This window comes from Monodon monoceros, unplaced genomic scaffold (assembly GCF_005190385.1).
Source record: "Monodon monoceros isolate NGI ecotype Baffin Bay Population unplaced genomic scaffold, NGI_Narwhal_1 Super_Scaffold_6, whole genome shotgun sequence".
NCBI lineage: Eukaryota > Metazoa > Chordata > Mammalia > Artiodactyla > Monodontidae > Monodon > Monodon monoceros.
Genome location: NW_021703783.1, coordinates 61,979,068 through 62,001,766, shown reverse-complemented (window position 1 = coordinate 62,001,766; position 22,699 = coordinate 61,979,068). Strand labels below are relative to the sequence as shown.

The window sequence follows — 22,699 nt, the reverse complement described above, 5'->3', positions numbered from 1 at the left end:
ACCTCCACTCCCCCATCCCCCTGCCCCCCCGCACCACCACCCCGTAAAATATGTTTAGGCTTAGATAATTATAAATAGATTTTTCACCTGCATGACTTTTTGGTATTACATTTTACATTTGGATGGGATGTGGGTCAGTTCTGTCTTAGAGGGACTAATTTTTCAAATGCAAGATATCCATTTCATGCTTCCAATCCATAAACAAGTAATATTTCTTAGTCATCAATATGACCAAAAATGCCACCACAAAATTCCATGCCTTGTAGGGAGTGGTATTGACTGAATAAGAATCATTGGCCTAGAGCATTGTGGCCAAAGGAGATACTTGCTCCAGAGAGGTAGTCAGAGAATACACTAATCCTACCACCAGGCCCAAAAGTATGAAAGAACTTCAAAAACAAATAGCTTCCAGTTGAGTGAGCTACAGGGGAAAGGGCTTTTTCAGGGAGCCAACTAGGTTTCATCCTGTAGCTGAGGAAAGCAAAATGTTAATCAGCAGGAATTCCAGAGGGCGCACAGAGGAATGATTTGGAAGGGAGAGGAAGGACACAGGATTGGGTCAGATTAGGGACCATACAGAGTGGTATGGAAATGAGAGTCTGTACAAGTGAATGGGTGAGACCTGGGGAAGTTTGGTCTGCTGTCAGTGACTGAAATAAACATGGAAATGAGACCTGGTAGAACCTAAAAGTCCCTTTAAAAATGGGGAAAAAAAATGTTAACATACACAGAGCTAATACAGAGTAAATGAACCCCCCTTATATAACTGTCATCCAGCTACAACAATAGTCAACTCATAACCACTCTTTTTTTTCCTGTAACTTCCAGTAATTCTGTGTTCTGCAAAGTGATCCAGGACCCTCACGAGATAATGTGAAACCAAAGTTTCACAGAAAAGTGCTCACTGATATTTTCTGTTCTGTTCCTTTTCTTTTTCTTCAAATAAACTCTGGGTTGCAGAGCACTAAGTGGATTTCGTGACAGATGAATAGGTTACCAACTGGTAGTTGGAAAATTGAGGTTGAGGTTTGTAGTTAGGCTGCTTGGGTTGGAGTTCTGACTGTACCCCTCAACTACTTTGTGTCCTGTTACTTAATTCTAATTCTCACATCCCTCTTAGATAAAGTAGTATCCACCTCCTAAGGTTTTTGTGAAAATTACCTGTATTTGAAATACTAGATATTAGAGCTTAACAGTGCTCTACACACCTAGAAAATATTCAGTTACTAGTAGATGCTATTACTATTTTAATTGACCAACCTGGGATTTGAATCTAGGTCTCTCTGATTCCAAAATCTGAGTTCTTATATTTTTTAATCTAAAATATAACTTATAGACAGTTATAAATTAAAAAAAAGAAAATCTAGAGATAATGTATATTTTTCTTTTTATCATTCATCATAGTATTTTTTCCCACTCTACATTAAATTGCAAACATTTCCATTTCTTTGAAAACAGTTTTCAAATAATATTCCACCATTTTGTTCTCTAGAGGCAGAAATGTTATGCTTCATAGGAAAGATACTTACCTAGTTCTAGTTACTTAGTCAGTGCACAGTCAAATTTTATTGCTACTTTTAGAACTTTATTGTGAGAATTTTGGTCAAATATAAAAGTCATGAGAATGGTGCAGTGAAGTCCCCCATGTCCACATCCTCCAGCTTCAACAGTGATCAACTCCTGACCAGTTTTGTCTTACCTATACCACCACACACTACCCATTCTATCCCTATGTTATTTTCAAGCAAATCTCAGATGACTTATTATTTTATTCTTAAAGATTTCAGCATGTCTCTAAAATATAAGGAATCTTTTTAAAACAAAAGAACAATATCACTGTCAAACCTTAAATATAGTTCCTTAATCTCATGAAACTCCTTAGACTTAATTTCAGATTTCATCATTGTTCAAACTGTCTCTTAAATGATTATTTTAAAAATAGTTTGTTTGAGTAAGGATGCAAATGAGGTCAATATATTGATATTCATTCATATGTCCTTTGAGTTTCAAATTTGTGGCTCTCTTCTTTTCCCTCTCTCTCCCCTTCTTACAATTTATTAGTTGTAAGAACTGGTCATTTGTATTTTATAGTTATAACAGGGATCAGCAGAGGCTTACTTCTATATGATGGAGAGCTGAGAATGGTTTTTAAAGTGTTTTTTTAAAGCAACAAACCTTATGTAGCCCCAGATGACTGTTTGCTCTGTGGTCTTCTATATTCCCACAATCTGGATTTTCATGATTGCATCTCCGTGGTGTTGTCTAATATACTGTTCTATTCCCTCTATTTCCTTTAGTTGGTAGTTGGATCTAGAGTCTTAATCAGATTTAGGTTCAGTTTTTTTAAAAACTCATTTTATTTGTTCAGTACCTCCACGATATTTCTTTCTTTGTTAAGTCATATTTATTAAGGTGTCTTTTACATATAATAATATGCTACTGTCTTAAGAGTGTGATTTGATGAATTTTGACAAATATTCACAACTGGGCAAACCACCATGAGAATCAGGATGTAGAACACTTCCATCATTCATTCTGCCCCTTTCTAGTCAGCCCGCTCCCCTCAGGCACAGCTTCTGACAACCACTGATCTGCTTTCTGTTACTATGACTTTGCTTTCTCTAGAATTTTACAGAAATTGAATCACACAGCATATAGTCCTCATTTCCTGGTGTCTTAGCATAATTCTTTTGTTACTGAGTATATTCTGTTGCATGGCTGTACTACTCTTGGTTATCTGTTCACCAGTTGATTGCATTTGGACTATTTCCAGTTTTTGGCTATTATGAAAACTGATTTTTATTTTATTTTATTTTTTATTTATTTTTTTTTGCGGTACGCGGGCCTCTCACTGCTGTGGCCTCTCCCGTTGCAGAGCACAGGCCCCGGACGCACAGGCTCAGCGGCCATGGCTCACGGGCCCAGCTGCTCCGCGGCATGTGGGATCTTCCCAGACCAGGGCACGAACCCGCGTCCCCTGCATCAGCAGGCGGACTCTCAACCACTGCGCCACCAGGGAAGCCCTTATTTTTTTTTTGTTCAAGTTTTTGTTTAAGGTTTGAGTGAATATGTTTTCATTTCTCTTCGTAACTAACTAGGAGTAGAATTGTTGGGTCATATGGTAAGTGTATATTTAAATTTATAAGAAACTGCCAAACGTTTCCCTGTATGACTACGCCACTGTTCGTTCCTACCAGCAATATAGGAGACATTCGGTTGTTTCAAATCCTCATTAACACTTTAATTTTAGTCGATATTTAATTTTATTCCAGGAGGTATGTAGTGATAGCCCATTGTGGTTTTCATTTGCATTTCCCTAATAAGTACTGATATTGAGCCTTTTTTTCATGTATTTGTCACCCCTATATTTTCTTCGGCAGAGTGTTCAAATTTTTGCTCTTTTTTTTTTTTTTGCGGTACGCGGGCCTCTCACTGTTGCGGACTCCTGTTGAGGAGCACAGGCTCCGGACGCACAGGCCCAGCATGGCCGTTGGGCTCAGGGGCCCAGCCGCTCCGCGGCATGTGAGATCTTCCCGGACCAGGCACGAACCCGTGTCCCCTGCATCGTCAGGCGGATTCTCAACCACTGCGCCACCAGGGAAGCCCTTGCTCATTTTTACTGATGTACTGGAATTTATCCTAGTATGTGGAATAAATCCAATTTCACATTAAAAAATATATAGTTATCCAGTTATCCCCAAACCATGTGTTTTAAAAAAAGCCCATTCTTTCCCACCAGTAAGAGTTTCTACTTTTATTGTAAACACAATTTGTCTATTTAGATCTATTTCTGAACTTTCTGTTGTGCTCCTATGAAGTACAGTTTTTTGAATCCTAACTAATAGGACTTAACAAAAAATCCGTTTTCTTTTTATTTGGTTACTTTGTCAGATCTGAGCAATAATCTTACATGTTATAAAAAATTATTCAGAGCAGCTTCTTTTTTTTTCAGTGTTGATACTTTGTTATTAGCAATGAAAATCATACATTTCCTTTTTTGTTCAGAGGTTTTATTTGCTAAAATATTAACACTCTAAATGTACCTTTGGGAAGAGCAAAGAGCTTGATGAGAATTAGTGATGCTTATTATTATCATTTCATAAAATCTGACTTTTTGGTTTGTTTCAAATAATTGTTAACTCAGTTCCCATGCAACTTCCTCTCTAATCTGTGTGAAAGGAGAGAATAACTTTTACATGTTTACATTTATCTATAAATGAGAGCTGAGAAGAGAGGTAGGAGATTCAGTCCCACATTACTGTTGTAAGTATACTATAAAATCAGTAGCTATTTTCTTCTCATCTTTTTCCCTCCCAGATAAAAAGCTTATAATTCATAGAAAGAAGCTTTAAAAAATATTTAGGGCTCTTTTTGGTTTTATTTTTGCTAGTACTTATTTAAAGACCAACTCTCTCTCTCCCTTGAGGATACCAGCCAGCTTCTGTGCTTAGAAAATTATTAATCTTTACAAGAAATAGAATAGGAGATGTCTTTACCCACCTTTGTCAATTAACTCAGTTCCTTTTTGCTTTCAGTCTTTTCTTATTTCTCACCATTTCTACCAAATGGTTCCTCCAGGTGTAGTTATCCCCTGTTAAGTAAGATAGTTTAAGGAATTTGTAAGATGCTTGTTGCTAAAAGAACTATACTGGTTTCTAGAAGAACTTTGGAGGGAAATTGTGATTCATCAAGTAATCCCTATTCTAAAAGCTTCCTGGAAAGTAAGATGTACACACTCTCCACAGAGATAGTATGTGTGATAAATAGGTTCCCAGGTCAGTGGGTAAGAGTGTTGCCAAGAAAAAGAACATTCAGAATTTTAACTTGGGATGCAACAGTCCATCTCCCTAATTTGTCTCATCTTGGTAACTCATTTATCAAACATTTACTGAAGTTTATTTTTTCTGCTTTCTTTTAATGCTGGTGAGTCTATATTACTCTATGATTTAAGAATTCATGCTACTGACATTTGATCCTACGGTCAGGGATTTTTACAGCCCAGGTACCAGAGAATGATTGCTTTCACAGAGTAGAAGGCTAGATGAGACCATTTTTTATTCTTTCTAGGTCTTATAGTCTTGCTGACTCTTGTCTCAGTACTATGTATTGAAGAATTTCTGTACTCCATTCTCTTTTCTGTTCTAGTATCTTTATCACATAGTTTTCGGTGTTGTGGTTTTATACATTTTAATGTTAGTTAGAGTGAGTGTTCTGTCATAACTCTCTTTAAAAAGTAATTTTTCTGGGTGTCTTATGTAATTATGCATCCAGATGATCCACCCTTACTTTCCAAATAAATTCAACTTATGAATTGATTTACAGATTATTGACACCTTCAGTATTAGTTTTTTTTCTTAAGAAGAGATCTTAATTTATACCACTCAGTAAAGTTTTATAGTTTTTTCATAAAGTTTTTTAAGTTTATTTTTATGGTTACTCTTAAAATTATATAATCTAACTAGCTATTGATGTTACTCTGAGAAGCTATTTATTTCTGTGTGCTTAATGAAAAACCATCTTAAGGAACTGTAGTAATTCTAAAATATTTTTGACAAATTTGTATCATTTGAAATGATGAAAATTTGCCTTTCTGATGCTGAAATCTCTTATTCTTCTTCCCTAGTTTTACCAAATAGTACTTCCAGAGTGATGGTAACCACCCTGTTGATAGTGGACATCAGTGTCTTAAGTCTGGCTTTGCTTTTAAATTTTGTTGATATTTTGGCATAAAACATGATACTGTCTTGGTTTGAGAAAGTCTTTTTAAAAGTCCTAAGAGAGATTCGTTTTCTAATCAGGACTAATTTCTTAAACTTTGGTACCCTTTACTAGATTCCTTTTATTGATTCTGTTTCCACCTAAGATACATCTTTTTTTTTTTTTGGAGGGGGGGGCATGCTGAGAGGCTTGAGGGATCTTAGTTCCCCGACAAAGGATCAAACCCAGGCCCCGGCAGCGAAAGTGCTGAGTCCTAACCACTGGACTGCCAGGGAATTCCCAGATATATCATTTTTCATAGGATCCCATTGCCTACTATGTTGTTTAGTCTCTCCACTTTTGGTCCCTGTTAATCAGAACTCTGAATTGCTGTATACAGGTTCCTTTCCCCAAATCAGTTTTGATCATGTTTTACTTATATTCCAGGGAATTGTAGCACTATAACATGTTTCAATGTTATATAATGAAAAGTCTAGACTTCTTAGGCTATTTATTATCTGTATTTCTTTGTGATCAGAGCTTATGCCTTTCCAGTACTCACCTCTGTCAAGGACTTTGAAGGATCTGAGATCTTACCCTGCTTACAAGCTAACGAGTTAGCCTGCTATGGTTTCATGGATCCTGGCAGAAGACACTAGTCTCCTGGGAGTCAAGAACAGTTTGTTACTCACAGCAAAGCAGTAGCCACAGTGTTATCATTTTTCTTGTACCAGTTACCTAAGCCCCAGTTCCCACAGGGTGAGAAGAGGGCCAGGTGACACCTGTACACATAGTTAGTTGCATTACAGGAGAGACCCTAAACATTCTCTGGAATCTCAGCCTACTTGTTTCTTTAATTCATCCCTTCCATTCTGTCCCCCAGCTTTCCCTCCACATCATCCTGATTTAAGACTCTATATCAAACAGATGCTTTCTTCCATACCCCCCCCCCATGGACCTTGTGTCTTTGAATGTGCTGCTTATTTTCTGTGTTCTCCTATTTCAGATGCTCCAGTGATCCTTCTTGGTTTGCACAGTGGCTTCAGCCTTTCTTTTCTCTTTGCACAATTTGTAAATACTATTGTCTTTCCTGCTATTCTGTGCTTTGGTCAGTGTCTTAGTGTTTACAAAGTGCCTGCAGAGATATTATTTATTTTTTGTCTCTTACAAAACACACACAGGCAGTGTATTGGTTAAGAATGTGTTCAGTTACAAGGAACAGTTGACCTATTTCACAGTGGGTGTAATGGATAGAGTTTAGTTTCTGTTTATGGGTTGTTGGTTTTATTTTTTTTTATTAATGTAAAAAGTCTGGATAGATAACACAGGTGGTGTTATCGGTTTTTTAAACAGCACCCTTTCATGTAAGCTTTTCCATATGCTCTTTCCATCATCTGAAATTCTCTTTTTTTAATATCTGCAATTCCAAATTAAACACATTTTTTAAATTGTAAATTCTTCTACAGAGTGTTTGTAGAAGACTTACTCCCTAGGTGAAGATACTCATAGGCTACTAAGGTAGAAAATGGCCTTTAACATTAAGTTATGTGCGCACGTACACACACACACACACACACACACACACCCCTTCAGTGGCTTTTATTATTAAGTTATCTGCACATGTACACACAGACACACACCCCTTCCCGTTAGACTCTACATTCCATGTCTGTGTGGTGTGTCTTTTGTTACCTTCCAAAAAGTGCTTTAAGGTAGTCCATTTACTTGAAGATTGAATGATGAAGAAAGAGTGAACCCTACCTTTAAGCAAACCTTGTCACTGGTAGTTAGAGCCTAGAGCCTAGAAAGATGTTCACAAGGGTGTGAATGTGGAGGTTTGGGTTTTAAGCAGATAATTTAGTTTATAGGAATTAAATGTACCAGTTGTTGAAAGGAACACTTTTATTGTGTAGTTTCTGAATGCTTAGTATTTCTTAATGCTATCAAATGTATCTTCACGTACTATCAAAACATTTTATTAATATTATATAGAAGTAAAATGGAAACTATTCTTTCTTTCAGTGCTTAGATGAATATGAAGATGATGAAGCTGGGCAGAAAGAGCGGAAACGAGAAGATGCAATTACACAACAGAACACGATGCAAAATGAGGCTGTAAGCTTATTAGATCCAGGAAGTTCCTATCTGTTACAAGTGAGTATTTAAAAATTCTAGAATGTCACTAGCTATTTTAACAATTTTTAAGTTACTGTTAATAATTTTTCCAGTTTCATTTTGGTTGCATCAACTCTATTTAAGTACTTTCAATGGATTTAACCAGTGATTTTCCTTATATCTAAATACTTTTTGACGTAAGCAGTATTTGGTCCTTAGTTCCTGATCAGTGAATATTTACTGACTAAGCAGGTTTAAACAGTATTCGTTGTAAAAATAAGCAGGAAAAATAATTACCCTTTTGCTCTTAAAAAAGTAAGGATTAGTGAGTTTTAAGTGAGTGGAGAGTTCTGTTCTAGGCTGATATTTGCATTAGAATTATGTAGCAAATAAAGAGTTGAATAACAAGTGTCTACCAAGTCAAATGTTTCAACATAATAATAAAACACAACATGTAGTATTGTGAATTGCCAGAAACACCCATATTTCTGTGTAATTATAAAATACTTTTTAAAACAAAATTTAAGTCAGTTTCCAATTAGCTGTTAACTTGGCTTCTTGTAGCACAGAAAATTGGGAGTTGTTGGCATTGGGGTGCCTGAGTTTAAAGCAAATCACTCTTCAGAACCATTCCATATAAACTGTACTTTGGGAATTATCTTGATATATCTAATCTTAAATTAATTTGATGGCATTTTGAGATCGTAAGCTACTGTGTTGTCTTTTCAGAGTTCCAGCTTTGACTTTGTAAGTGCATTTTATTATGATACTACTCTAAAAGGAGTTTCCGAGCAGTACACATATCTCCCTGTTTTACTGATGAAAAAAATGAAATGTAAACTTGTCTATTAATTTGCAAGGTTATGATAGAAGGCATTTGGCAGAGAGAGGCAAAATATTTTGAAATGGTTTGGATGTGAATGCAAAACTTCTTTTTCCTCTGCTCTTTGAGGCAGATACATTGATGCGAAGAATGGTAATGGGGGTTTGTCTGTGCCCCTGTACTGCAGTTGCTACTGCTAGAATACCCTATTATAACATAGCGTAAGCTAAGCAGCAGTGCTTCTCTCAGCACCTCTGTGACTGTTCATAATCTAAAGTATCTTTGTATCCTTTGTTTTTGTGTATTACAGCAAAGTTGAAATTAAATCTGTGCCTATTCCAGGTGAAGAAATAGGCTTAATTTATTGGGATAGAGACAATATAGCATTTTGATTGAGTCTAGAACTGGTTTCAGTTCTTGGTCATGTCACTTAACATCAGGCAGCAGCTTTTGGAAGGAGGGCTGATTTCTTTCTGTTCCTTACCCAGTCAAAGCTGAGGAGCCTAGTGTTTAGTTTATTTCCAAGTTTATACCCAGATATGTAGCAGTCTCTGCTGATCCGGGCTCCCTGAGGAGCTTTCTGCCTTATCCAGTTTATCTTCTTTCCTGTAGCTTTTCTAATCTCTTCCTAGGTCTGCCCTTCATTTCTCTCATTTTTGTTTATTTGTTTGTTTCATTAGCAATTAGGATGTAACTCACTGATGATCTTGGTTTTAAGTATGTATATTCCAGGCTATGTGCTTAGGATGAAAGTGAGGCAAAAACTCTCCCGTGGATCCCAGATTGCCACATTGAAGTTGAAATGGGAACAGGAACTTTTCTGTCCACATAGTTGACCTCTCTCTGAGTTACTACCTAAACTCACATATTCTATTACTCAGATAAGATATAGATTTTATTTATAACTCCAACTTCAAAAACAACAAAAAGAGAAAATATTGGCATCATTGATTGTTTTAAGGCTTTTCTTGAATAGGACAGAGAGATTTTGTTTCTTAGCATTATGTATGTGAATCAGTTAAACAAATTTTTTTAAATGAAGAATGAAATGGGAACATGAATTTGGCATAACAGTAAGCTCTGTGAAAGGTTAGAGTGTTTTAAGTTTCTGTTTGGCATTTTTCAAATAATATGGAGTAGTGGTAATAAAAAATGAGCCTTTATATTTTTTTCTTATATTTTTAGCTATGATTTTACACATTTTTAACCATGTTTTTTTCCTAGATAATATGCCAGTTTTTAAAGTAATATATTAATTCTCTGATTAGATAATACATGATCAATTAGAAAATTTGACAAAAATGAAAATGTAAAAGACAGGGGAAATTACCTAGTTTGGTCTCCTTATGTATTTTATGAACTGTTTATTAAATTTTAAACTTTAGGCTTAACTAATTTTAAAAGAAGCATACAGTCACATGCTAAAAAATGGAAAAAGCATAAGAAGGTGTATGGTAAAAAGTCTTCCTCAGCTACCTGGTTACCTTCTTTGGAGGCAACTAGTGCTTTCTTTTCTTGCACATCCTTCTAGATCCTTCTCGAGGTAGTCCATAAACAAATTTATGTCTATATGTGTGTATATATATGTCTATATATGTATTCACTAATTTTTAGCACACTGTTTTGCATCCTGTTCGTTTCATTTAATATTGTGGAGTACATAAAGAGCTTCCCTATTATTTTTTTGTAAACACAGAATATTCTATTTTATATATGTATCATAATTTTTCTAACTAATTTCTGTTGATGGTCATTTACGTTATATATAATTTTTTGCTTTTACAAACAATGTGGTGGTGAAAACCTTTTAATATATGTTCTTTTGCATATGTGTGTGTAAATCAGTAGGATAAAACCCTAGCACTAGAATTTCTGGGTGAAAAGGAATGTGCATTTGTAATTTTGATGGTATTGCCAAAATTCTCTTTGTAGGTGTTATAGCATGAACATTTTTTTCCATGTTATTCAAAATTCTTTGTGTATTATTTTCAGTGGCATAGAATTTTCTTTTTTAATGTGTGTAATAGGTGACACAAATTTCCCATTAATACAAATCCTCAGTGGTTAAACGTTTTTACTATTATAAGTCATACTGGAATTAACATCTGTGGAGATTAAATAAGCTTTTTGTGTTTTGAATTATTTTCTTTGGCCAGATTACCAGAGATGAACTTATATTTATGAGTTTTATTTTTCTCCTTTCTTTGATTATTTATTGATTTGCCTTTTAAAACAATCTCAAGTTTACTGAAAAGTTGCAAGTACTGTACAGAGAATTTTTTTCCTTTAAAATGTTTGAGGGTAAGTTGCTAACTTGATGCCCTATTACCCCCTATACTACACTGTGTGTTTTCTACAGACAAGATCTCCTACATAACCACAACACAGCTCTTAAAAATAGGAAATTAAAATTGACACATTCTTTTACCATCTAACATATTCAGCCATCATCAAGTTTTGCCAGTTGTCCCAGTCATGTCCTAAATTATAGCAAGAGGGTCTAATTCAGAATCACATGTTCTATTTAGTCACTATATCTCTTTAGTTTCCTTCAATCTGATACAGTCTTTCCTTAACTTTCTTAATCTTAACACTTTTTAAAATTGTAGGTCATTTATTTTGTGATGTGACCTTCAGTTTGGGTTATCTAATATTTACTTATAATTAGATTCAGGTTGTATGTCTTTGTCAGGAATGTCACAGAATTGGTGCTGTGTTTTTCTCATTGTGTATCCTATCAGGTGACACATGATTTTAGTTTGTTCCATTGCTGATGATGATCACTTTGGTCGTGTGATAAAGGTGGTATTTGCCAGGCTTCACTGCCCCTTCTTAATAAGTATTTTGTGGATAAGTGCTTTGAACCATGTAGATATCTTAATCTCCATCAAACTTTCTATTTATCTCTGTCCATTTATCTATCATCTATTTATATCTGTATATCTGTATCAACTCCCTATTACCTATTTTATCTGATGGGTTTTACTTACCATCAGTATTAGTTTTCTATTGCTGCTATAACAAATTACCACAAATTTGGTATCTTAAAATGACACAAAATTATCAACTTACACTTCTGTAAGTTGGAAGTCTCATTGGACTAATAAAATCATGGACTGAAATCAAAGGCTAAAATCAGGGCTACATTCCTTTCTGGAGGCTGTAGGGGAGAATCAGTTTCCTTGCCTTTTCCAGCTCCTAGCGGCTACCTGTATTCCGTGTCCCTCTTCCTCCTTCAAAGTCAGCATTGTGACCTTTCTTCTTTGCCATATCTCCCTCTGACCTTCTTCTGCCTCTTTCTTCCACTTTCAGTGACCCTTGTGATTACATTGGGCCCATCAGATAACCCAGTATAATCTCCCTATTTAGTGGCGTTGATTAGCAACCTTAATTTCCCTTTGCCATGTAGCCTAATATATTTGAAGATTACAGAGACTAGAATGTGAACATCTTTTGAGGGTCATTATTCTGCCTACCACAGCATCATTATTTATTTTAATAGTCACATTATCCCAAATTTGGCCAGTGAGAGCCCCTTTAACCTTTTGTATCCTTTGCTACATCTCCATCATTCTCGGAATACTTCTTTGTTTTCTGGCATAATAAGATAATGCAGACTCATCTTTAGCTTCTTACTCCAGTCTTGGAAGCTAGCAGCTACTTCTCTAAGGAGCCCTGATTCCTTTTACTGGAAAATGATATTGTGAAGCCAAGATCTGGGCTGTAGTTATGTTCATGTTATTGAGATGTCACCATTTGTAGTCGCTCTCTATGTACAGACCTACTGTGTGTGTCTCTATGTACATGCATACGTATACATATCTGTTTGTCTGCTGCCTGCCTACCTACCTAGGTAACTACGTCTATCTGTGTAGATACTGAAACTAATTTATACCAATATGGCCAATTCTAATCTAATATCACAAGGCTTAAATCTAGTGTTTGTAACTCCCTTTTGTGACACTGAGGAACCTGTTTCCCGTTATTCGTAATGTGTTTTCTTATTTAATCAATTCCCCTATATGTAACCTATTTCCCATTGCCACTCCTTCCCCACACTTATTCCCTCCGTACCGCGAGTGGGTTCTGACATCATACGTTGGCTTTACCTTGTGCATGAACACTCTCCTCAGTTTCTTCAGGCTTGGGCATCCCTTGTGAAGCTGCAGGTTGCCCTCTTTACCCTGCTTGAGTTGTGACTCCTCACACCAGTTCACCCCCTCTGTGGAGTCCGTCCTTACCCTGCTTAGCTTCTCCATCCTGTGACAGGCTGCTCTTCCTTAGGGTCTTCCTTTGTTCCTGCTCAGACTGAGACCTCATGCTGGATTACTCCTCCATGGGGACCCCTTATCACCTGATTGGGTTTTGACACCTCCAGGCCAGGCTGCCACTCTGTGGACACTCTCTTCATCCTATTTGGGCTCCAGCACATCAGCCCTGCTCATGCCCTACAGAGATGCTCTCCACACCTTGCAAGGGCTGTGAATTCTTCATGCCAGGCTGCCTTTTTTTTTTTTTTTTTTTTTTTTTTTTTTGCGGTACGCGGGCCTCTCACTGCTATAGCCCCTCCCGTTGCGGAGCACAGGCTCCGGACGCACAGGCCCAGCGGCCATGGCTCACGGGCCCACTGCTTCGCAGCATGTGGGATCCTCCCAGACCGGGGCATGAACCTGCGTCCCCTGCGCCGGCAGGCGGACTCTCAACCACTGCGCCACCAGGGAAGCCCCAGGCTGCCTTTTTTGAGGGAACATCTTCTTTACTCTTCTGGGGCTCTAAATCCCCATTTTGGGCCCCCCTTATGAATGGATGACCATCACACCCTGCTTGGGGCTCTCAGTATCCCTTCCTGGGACTCCCTTTCTGACCTTGCCTCAGGCCTGATAACCTAACTTCCCTTTCATGCTTTGTAGACCCCTCCACATTTTGCTCAGGCTCTGATTTCTCATGCCAGGCTAAGTCCCCCTGCTGTATGGATGCTGTCCTCAGTTTTCTTGGACTCTGATTCTTTTTGCCAAGCAGCTCTTCTTCATGGAGTGTTCCAGTATTCTGATACCCTGGTTGGGGCCACCTTGTTTCCTCCCCACCTTGCTCTGCCCCACCTAATGGCTTTAAGACTAAGGCGTTCAGGAAAGGAGGGGAATAATGAGCTTTTCCTTTTTTTTTTTTTAATTGAAGTACAGTTGCTATACAATACTATACAAGTTACAGGTATACAATATAGTGATTCACAATTTTTAAAGGTTATACTTCATTTATAGTTACAAATATTGGTTATTATTTAGTTTTTCCTTTTAAAATCTTTGTTAATTTGATAATGTCCTTATTTTATTCTCATTTTTAAAGTTATTTTTATCAGTTGTACATTACAGATATTCTGTTCTGCATTCATCTTCAACATTGTATCTTAGTATATTATATATACCAGTATAGGTATTTTAAAGTTAGTCCTGAGGGCCAGTTACCATGGTATGCCATAGTTTACCAAGGGCTATACTGAAGTTATTCAAGTTTATTTGAATAACTTCAGTATTATTTTACTATATTCTACTGGGCCTGTATTTGTCTGATCTTATTTCACATATGCTTTTATATTCGTTTATACTTTACAAGTGCTGATCTGCCGCTGCACCTGTAAAGACAATGTTCGTGGAATTTCCTTATTGACCATTCTAAGCTTGAATGAAGCAGAATGTTTTATTTAAACTCACATAAAACAGTTCGTGCTTTGCCAGCATTTTCTAAGCTCTACATAGGTCTTTCCCCCTCCCTTTTGTAATATAAACCATCCCATTACAAGAAAGATTATTTCAGGAAAAGTATATTTTAAATCAGTTGTATAATAAACTTTAGGGTTATTGGAAGGTCTAATTACATAGTCTTTGAAACTTTTAAGACCAATATAGTCTTAGCATTCATATTTTTTACAAGCAATTTCAGTGATACTGAAGGTATTTCTTCTCCCCCCACACACTTAGAATGGAATTTTCAACTTTCACAGTTTTAGTAATTATGAAGTTATCACTCTTTGCTTGGAAATCTTTGCGGTCACAGAAATATAGAGGCTTCTATTTAACAAATCTAAGGTTTATATTTGTGTAGAATTTTGTATTAATGTAACAAGAGTTTTCCTCCTTAAAGTTATAAGGGACTCTTTTACTGCACTATAGGGGCTGATTTTTTTTTTTTTTTTCTATCTAACATAGAAAAAAGTTTTTTCAGTTTCCTCTTTTTGGCAGGGCATAAATTCCATCTGTAAATGTGAGTCTTGAATACACACGAGAAGCAGGCTACCACCCCTCCCAATCTCTGCTAATACTAATATAGTCTATCCAATTTGGGAAACATTCCATTGTTAAGCAATGGAATTTTTTATATATATATAAATTTATTTTTTATTTATTTATATTTGGCTGCATTGAGTCTCCGTTGCTGCATGTAGGCTTTCTCTAGTTGTGGTGAGCGGGGACTACTCTTAGTTGTGGTGTGCGGCCTTCTCATTGCGGTGGCTTCTCTTGTTGTGGAGCACGGGCTCTAGGTGTGCGGGCTTCAGTAGTTGTGGTACGCAGCCTCAGTAGTTGTGGCTCGCAGGCTGTAGAGTGCAGGCTCAGTAGTTGTGACGCACGGGCTTAGTTGCTCTGCGGCATGTGGGATCTTCCTGGACCAGGGCTTGAACCTGTGTCGCCTGCATTGGCAGGCAGATTCCCAACCACTGCACCACCAGGAAAGTCCCTAAGCAATAGAATTTGATTACTAGAGTCACTGTGAAATAACATTTAGTTACAAAATGTATAATCTAATAAAACTGTATTCAAATCTGACCAATAAACAGTAAGCTTAAGTGTTGTCTGATAAAAAGCATATTCACATCTAACCAATAAACAATAAGCTTAAGAGTTGTTGGTCTGCTTTAGAATCTTAGCTCTTGAATATTAGTTATACAGAAATAGGCTTAAATCTAATTGTTTATACATCTTTATACATGAGCATGGAATAATTTGATCAGGTATGTCCAAGTTGTAATTTGATCAATTGCACCAAACTAGCTGTAGAGAAAATACCGTAAAAGTTGACATATGTTTTAAGTCACTAGTTGTTTAAAAAAAAAAGCTGTGAGAAACGTAGAAAACAGATATTATACAACTTATTAGTATACTTAAATGGAAACTTACCTGATAACTGACTTTAAGTCATTTATAGTTGGGTCAAAGTATAACATTAGTATAATGCCACGATAGTGTAGTGTTGCTGAAAACATCCTCCATTTCACCTTTCTGTATTTATTAAAATTCTACTCTAAATGTGTATTACTCTTAAGTTTTATCATGTTAGGGGAAAATGCCTACTTTAAGCCTCAGAAATATTATTTATTGCCAGGTTGTTTCTACCATTACAATCAATATATCAGTTACCCACAAATCAGTAAATGCAACAAGGGCTGTTCTTAGTTAGCAATTTTGCCTATTTCATTGCAACAAGAGATAGTCTGGATAATCAAGCTGATGTCATGTTTTGAAATATTTCATTTATAACCAGAGTGAGAGAGGTGTTATGTTTTGGAACTTAAGGCATTATTAGCATTTTTTCTAATGCATATTTAGACAGATATCATTCAAGGTCTGTGCCTTAAGTTTTAGTTCATATAGAATAAGATTAGGGACTTTTATGAAAGAAAACCTTGATAAAATGTTAGTTGGAGTACTGTTTGTGAAACTTAAGGGGAAAAGTTCCATGTGGAATCATTATTATCTACATTCAGTAAAATGTACTTTGAGTGCATACACATAACCTTAGTATTTCTTTCTGCTTTATCTAAATAACCAGTGATTAAACATTTAAATCTAGTTCCTGTGGTTTCAAAAATAGTTTTAAAGGGACTTCCCTGATGGCGCAGTGGTTAAGAATCCTCCTGCTAACGAGGGGGACACGGGTTTGAGCCCTGGTCCGGGAAGATCCCACATGCCGCAGAGCACCTAAGCCTGTGCGCCACAGCTATTGAGCCTGCGCTATAGAGCCTGCGAGCCGCAACTACTGAGCCTGCATACCACAACTATTTAAGCCCGTGTGCCTAGAGCCCGTGCTCCACAACAAGAGAAGCCACTGCAGTGAGAAGCCCGCACACCACAACAAAGAGTAGCCCCCGCTTGCTGCAAGTAGAGGAAGCCCGCAAGCAGCAACGAAGACCCAATGCAGCCAAAGATACATAAGTAAAAATAAATAAATCTATAAAATAATTATTTAAAAAAAAAACAATGGTAATTGTTCCAATATTCTCTGTCAGTAGTTTTATGGAATACGGAATTGTGTGCTTATACACATACCCAAACTGATATGTCATTTTTTTTTTTACTTTACAGGAGCCATCTAGAACAGTTTCAGGCAGGTACAAAAGGTAAGAATCCTTAAGTTATGACTAACAACATATTGTAGACATAAGTATAATGTCTTCCTGACCGTGGCTTAACTAACTAGAACTGTTTCAAGCAGCTGTTTGAAAAATAAGAAACCTTAATATTGTGCTCTTAAAAAGAAATTACATCGTAGGCAGGAGTGTAATGTCTTTCTGACCATGACTTATTCTGACATACTCTGCAGTCTTTGAATACTGCATACACCATGAATTTGTAAGGGTTTGATGAACTTAGCAAAAGAAAAACTGAGTCATTTTCCCTTGTGTATTTAAACACTGAAAATACAGATATACCATCTGTATTAGTCAGCTTGGGATACCATAACAAAATACCATAGACAGGATGGCTAGAGCAGAAATTTATTTTCTTACAGTTCTGGAGGCTGTAAAGTCCAAGATCACAGTGTCAGCGTGGTCTGGTTCTGATGAGGCTTCTCTTCTTGACTTGCAGAGAGCTGCCTTCTTACTTTGTCCTCAAATGGTGGAGAGAGAAGGGGTGGCTTCCCTGGTGTCTCTTTTGATAAAGACACTAATCCCATCATGAGGGCCCCACCCTCATGACCTCATCTAAACCTAGTTACCTCCCAAATGCCCTGCTTCCAAATATACCATCACATCGGGGTTAGTGCTTTCAGCATATGAATTTTGGGAGTATCCAATTCATTCTGATCTTAGTTCATTCAGGCCACTATAACAAAATATCACAGACAACAGAAATTTATTTCTCACAGTTCTGGAGCGTGGAAGTCAGAGATCAGAGAGCCAGCAGGGTCAGGTTCTGGTTGGTGAAAGCCCTCTTGCCAGTTGCAGACTAACAGCTTCTCACTGTGTCCTCACATGGTGGAAGGGGCTAGAGAGCTCTGTGGGATTTCTATTTTAAGAGCACTAACTCCATTCATGAGGACTCCACCATTGTGACCTAGGCACCTCCCAAAGCCTCACCTCCTATTACCCTTAGAATGGACATTAGGATTTCAACAGAATTTTGGGGGGGGACACAAACATTCAGACCCTAGCAAGTCCATAGCGCCAGCTATACACAAGGAGTAATGCTTTTATCAGAAAATGTGTTTGAGTGTGTGTGCACATGTATAGGAGGAAAATCACAATTAAGTATAAGTTGTTTAACAGAGATGACTGAGATATTAGCTTCTTTCCCTGTTGAAGCCAAGGTTGCAGAAGGTGTGGTCATGCTTGTGCTAATAATTAATGGAATAATGGTAAATCTTATCAAGTGCTTATAATGTCCAAGAAGCTTTACATAGAGATCTCATTCAATTCTCAAAGTTATCTTGTAAGGTAGGTACTGTAGGTATAATATTTACTTTTATTTTATAGGTGAGTGAAGTGGGATAAAGAGGTAGAATCATTTCACTGTGCTTACGAAGCTAGTGAACAGAAGAGTCTGGATTTTAACTCGGGCAACCTGACTCCAGAACCCACATGCTTGCACAAGACAATCTACCTAGATTTATACATATAAAACCTCTGTCTTCCCCTACTTTTATGTTAAAGTTTAAAATATTTGGTTAAAAGTTGTGGTTATTATAATTTATCTAAAATAAAGCATTGATTAAGAAGAGCTCTAATTTTAATACTAAGTTATTATATAGATAAAACTCAATGTTTAACTTTTTAAAAAATAAATAACTTTATTTATTTATTTTTGGCCACGTTGGGTCTTCGTTGCAGTGTGTGGGCTTCTCATTGCGGTGGCTTCTCTTGTTGCAGAGCGTGGGCTCTAGGTGCGCGGGCTTCAGTAGTTGTGGCGCAAGGGCTTAGCTGCTCCATGGCATGTGGGATCTTCCTAGACCCAGGCTCGAACCCGTGTCCCCTGCATTGGCAGGTGGATTCTTAACCACTGCGGCACCAGGGAAGTCCCAGTGTTTACCTTTTAAAAGAGATAAGAAGGCCAAGGTAATCAACAATTGACTAAGTAGGTCTGATATGTTTGCCACTGCTGCTGCTTTTATTTTCATTTCTGAGTAATTTTGATGTAGATATAATGAAACTTGTGCTTGGTAATTTTTACTTAACATGAATAGTTTAAACTGGAAAGACTCTTTTTTCTTTTGCTAGCAAGCATTGCCAATCAAATAGCTTTGATTTGGCCTATTTCCAGGCCACATTTTCAAACCAAAAGAGTTTTTATCATCAGTTTTTGGTTTGGGGAATAAAAATAAACTTCAGTAACTTACCAAGTTTGCTGTATCATTCATACATATTTAATCCTTATTAAATTATAAACCTTAAATTATAATTGGCACTTTTCAGATTTGCATTCTTTAGTTAGAATCATTAGGGGAATAACTTACAAATCCTCATCAAAAGCTTTATTTACATATTGTGTTAAATTAGGTAGAAAATTGATTTCACATGATGTATGTTTTTATTTTTAAGCTTTTTTTTCATTGGAGTATAATTGCTTTACAATGTTGTATAAGTTTCTGCTGTACAGTGAAGTTAGTTAGCTATATGTATACATATATCCCCTCCCTCTTGGATCTCCCTCCCTTCCCCATCCCACCGATTTTTTAGACCATTATTTTACTTGTGACCTGTTCATATACTTGTTACTTCTTTTATTTTCATAGCCTAAATCACATGGTTTGTTACTTTTCAGCTCTCAAAGGTTTAGCCATGTTTAATACTGTTATAAAACAAACAACAAAAAAATTTTTTTTAAGTTTCTAGTCATTATTCATGGACTCATAGCAACTCGTAGTTGAACACACACCAAGTAAAAACAAACACAAAATCTAGATCTGAAATTATCAATTCCTTATCTAGAGGAATTTGTTACATTGTATATCAACAGTTCATTACTTTCATTAATCTGTCAGCAAGTTGTAGCAAAGACTGGAGAATGTATGTTTTTTGGAGAAGGGTGTCTGCTGATTAATGGGGGTGAAAAAAGGAGGAATGGGCTAAAGGATAGAAATTTGGCATTATATGTTAGAAAATATTTTCAGCAAACCAAATAACTTATGATATACATACGACTAGACAAACTTAAAAAGTCATTAGAGGGTACAAGCCACCCACAAGACTAGTTTGTGTGCTCTTGTAAATTATGGATTAAATATTAATTTTTTTCTTACAAATATGAAGGATGTACTTTTTAAGCATTGAGTTTGTTAAGCAGTCACTGTAGTTGGGCTCTATTTTATTGAATCAACTCCTGTTTACCTAGAACGTCTCTTAACATAGTCACTGAACTCCTTTTTAAAACATGTTTAAATAACTTTGGATAATTATTTGGAGGGGGGAGTCTTGAAATTTCTGAAACTCAAGGTTTAAGAAGGATGGATCAGTGGTTATGTATTTTTGGGTTTTTTTTTTCCCCCAATGTGTAATTTTCTTAGTGGCATGTTTACTTGGTTAAGTTTATAGTGATTTCTTTAGGATAATTCATTATACTTAACACACCAGAAATGAACAAGTATGATAGCCCCTAACTGAAGAAACTTAAATTTCTAACAATGAGATAGGTTATAAGCTATAGCATATTAATATAAAGTTACAATACAGGCATTAAACTGATTCTTTAGAAAACCGTTAATTATAGGAATTAATAATTGTAGGAAAATTATTACCTATTTATGTTAAATGGAGAGAGGGAAAGCATATTACGAAGAGTATGATATAAAACAACATCTATCATAATATATATAAGCGTTCTTAACTTGAACTCTATTGATGAGCTGCTAAAATTCTCTGTAAAAGAATATCATGGTTATCTGGGAGAAGAGCTATATTTTTCATCAGATTTTCAAAGAGATCTGCAATACAAAAAGGTTATGAACTACTAATATATTGTAGAATATAACAGCCGTTATCTCTGGGTTGGTGGAGTTACTGGAGATATTGATTCATGTTATCTGCTTCCCACAGTGAATATGTATCACAATTTTAATAAAGAGTCTGAGAGATGATTTTGATCTTTAGTTGTTGCTGTGTGTGTGTGTGTGTGTGTGTGTGTGTGTGTGTGTTTAAAAGGAGAAGAGAGAGAAGACCTACCCAGAGTGAGGGACTGTTTGGGACAGTGGTGGTGGAATTGAATAAGGTAGTGAAACATTAAAAATATGGAGACCAGTCATGTACTTCTTGGTTATTTAGTAATTCCCCGACTTACCTAATACTTCTAAATATTTGGTATCCATTCTAAAACTAGGATTTGACTCATGGGTCTTGTATTTCTTCTAATTGCTAAGGTTTAAAATATCTATTTTAGTGGAAAATTCCTTTAGCTGTAATCTCATAATGCTGCCAATCTTGTTCTCGTGATAGTTTTATCCCCCAACACAACACCTTCTAGTCTTTCCACAGAAAATACGAAAATTCCCAGAGGGGGAAAATTTTGGTAAATGGTGGTATTTATCTTTGATGATACTGTTTATTCTTTTTCCTTTTCTGCACATTATGGTTAATACTTTGTAGCTAAAGGCAGAGGGGGATTCTTTTTGGAATTGTATTGGTTAGAGATTTGTGTTAACATTCCTGAATAGAACGTTACAATCTTTTTGGAGTTAATAAAACAATCTTTTATTCTGGGTATTTTGTGCTGTACATATCCAGCCCTCAAAAATAGGTTAGAAACATTTCTGTTTTTATTTATTTATTTATTTTTTTGCGGTACGCGGGCCTCTCACTGTTGTGGCCTCTCCTGTTGCGGAGCACAGGCTCCGGACGTGCAGGCTCAGTGGCCATGGCTCACGGGCCCAGCCGCTCCGCGGCATGTGGGATCTTCCCGGACCGGGGCACGAACCCGTGTCCCCTGCATCGGCAGGCGGACTCTCAACCACTGCGCCACCAGGGAAGCCCCTGTTTTTAAAATAAACAGAGCTAAATTTGGTAAGAAGATCAAGTTAACACAGTTATTCACAATTATGACAGTGTTCTTTACAGACCTGATACCTAATGGGGATAAATCACTGATTATGTTTTTCAGTAATAATTATTCCTTGTTTTGAGTTTGGATGATATTATCACTTGTGTATTGACAGGCCTAATAGGAAGGATTTTTAAAATTGTTAATAGGTTAAACTTTTTGAAAGGCTGTTTTAAGCTTGTACATCAAGCAAACAAACATATTAAGGGATATCCACATTTTTAGGTTTTCGTTTGTAGTTCTCAGCGTTGTGGTTTCTACTTGAATAATCTGTGGTTGATGCAGATAAGTGGACTTCTTTTTAAGTGAAAAGAGGTCCTTTAAAATGATTCTAATGCTCTTTTATAACATGATAGGTGATGGCTTACCCTCTTGATTTTCTTCCTGGCACTTTGCCAATATTTCCCAGTTTTTATTTGTAGTTCGTCCTTTCCTGTACTTACTCTTTATGTGTTGATGTTACTCAGCTCTTTGTCTTAGACTTTATTCTCTTTTTGTTCTGTGTATTTGTTCTAGAAATTTCTTTCACTCTGGTGACTTTGGTTACTGTATATACCTACGTTGATGATTCTAAATCATTAGCTCTATATCTGTATAACCAACAACTTTCAAATATCTACTTTTAGATATCTTAGAAGCATCTTAAACTCAGCATGTTCAAAAGTAAACTTGTGAAACTTAGTGGATTTCAGTAGTTGGTATCAAAATACATTCTTGCTCAAGTCAGAAATCTGGACACTGCTTTTGACTCTTTCTTCCTTCCTTC

At 36.5% G+C, this 22,699-nt stretch overlaps 1 protein-coding gene across 2 annotated transcripts in view; it reads left to right on the top strand.

The window, feature by feature from the left end:
- PAWR (pro-apoptotic WT1 regulator) overlaps nt 1-22,699 on the top strand; it is a 100,538-nt gene that overhangs the window by 62,485 nt on the left and 15,354 nt on the right. For both annotated transcript variants that reach the window (XM_029205889.1, XM_029205890.1), the window contains 2 exons: nt 7,720-7,851; nt 16,990-17,024. In XM_029205889.1, the coding sequence (XP_029061722.1) occupies nt 7,720-7,851; nt 16,990-17,024 (167 nt within the window). The remainder of the gene's footprint in view (nt 1-7,719; nt 7,852-16,989; nt 17,025-22,699) is intronic.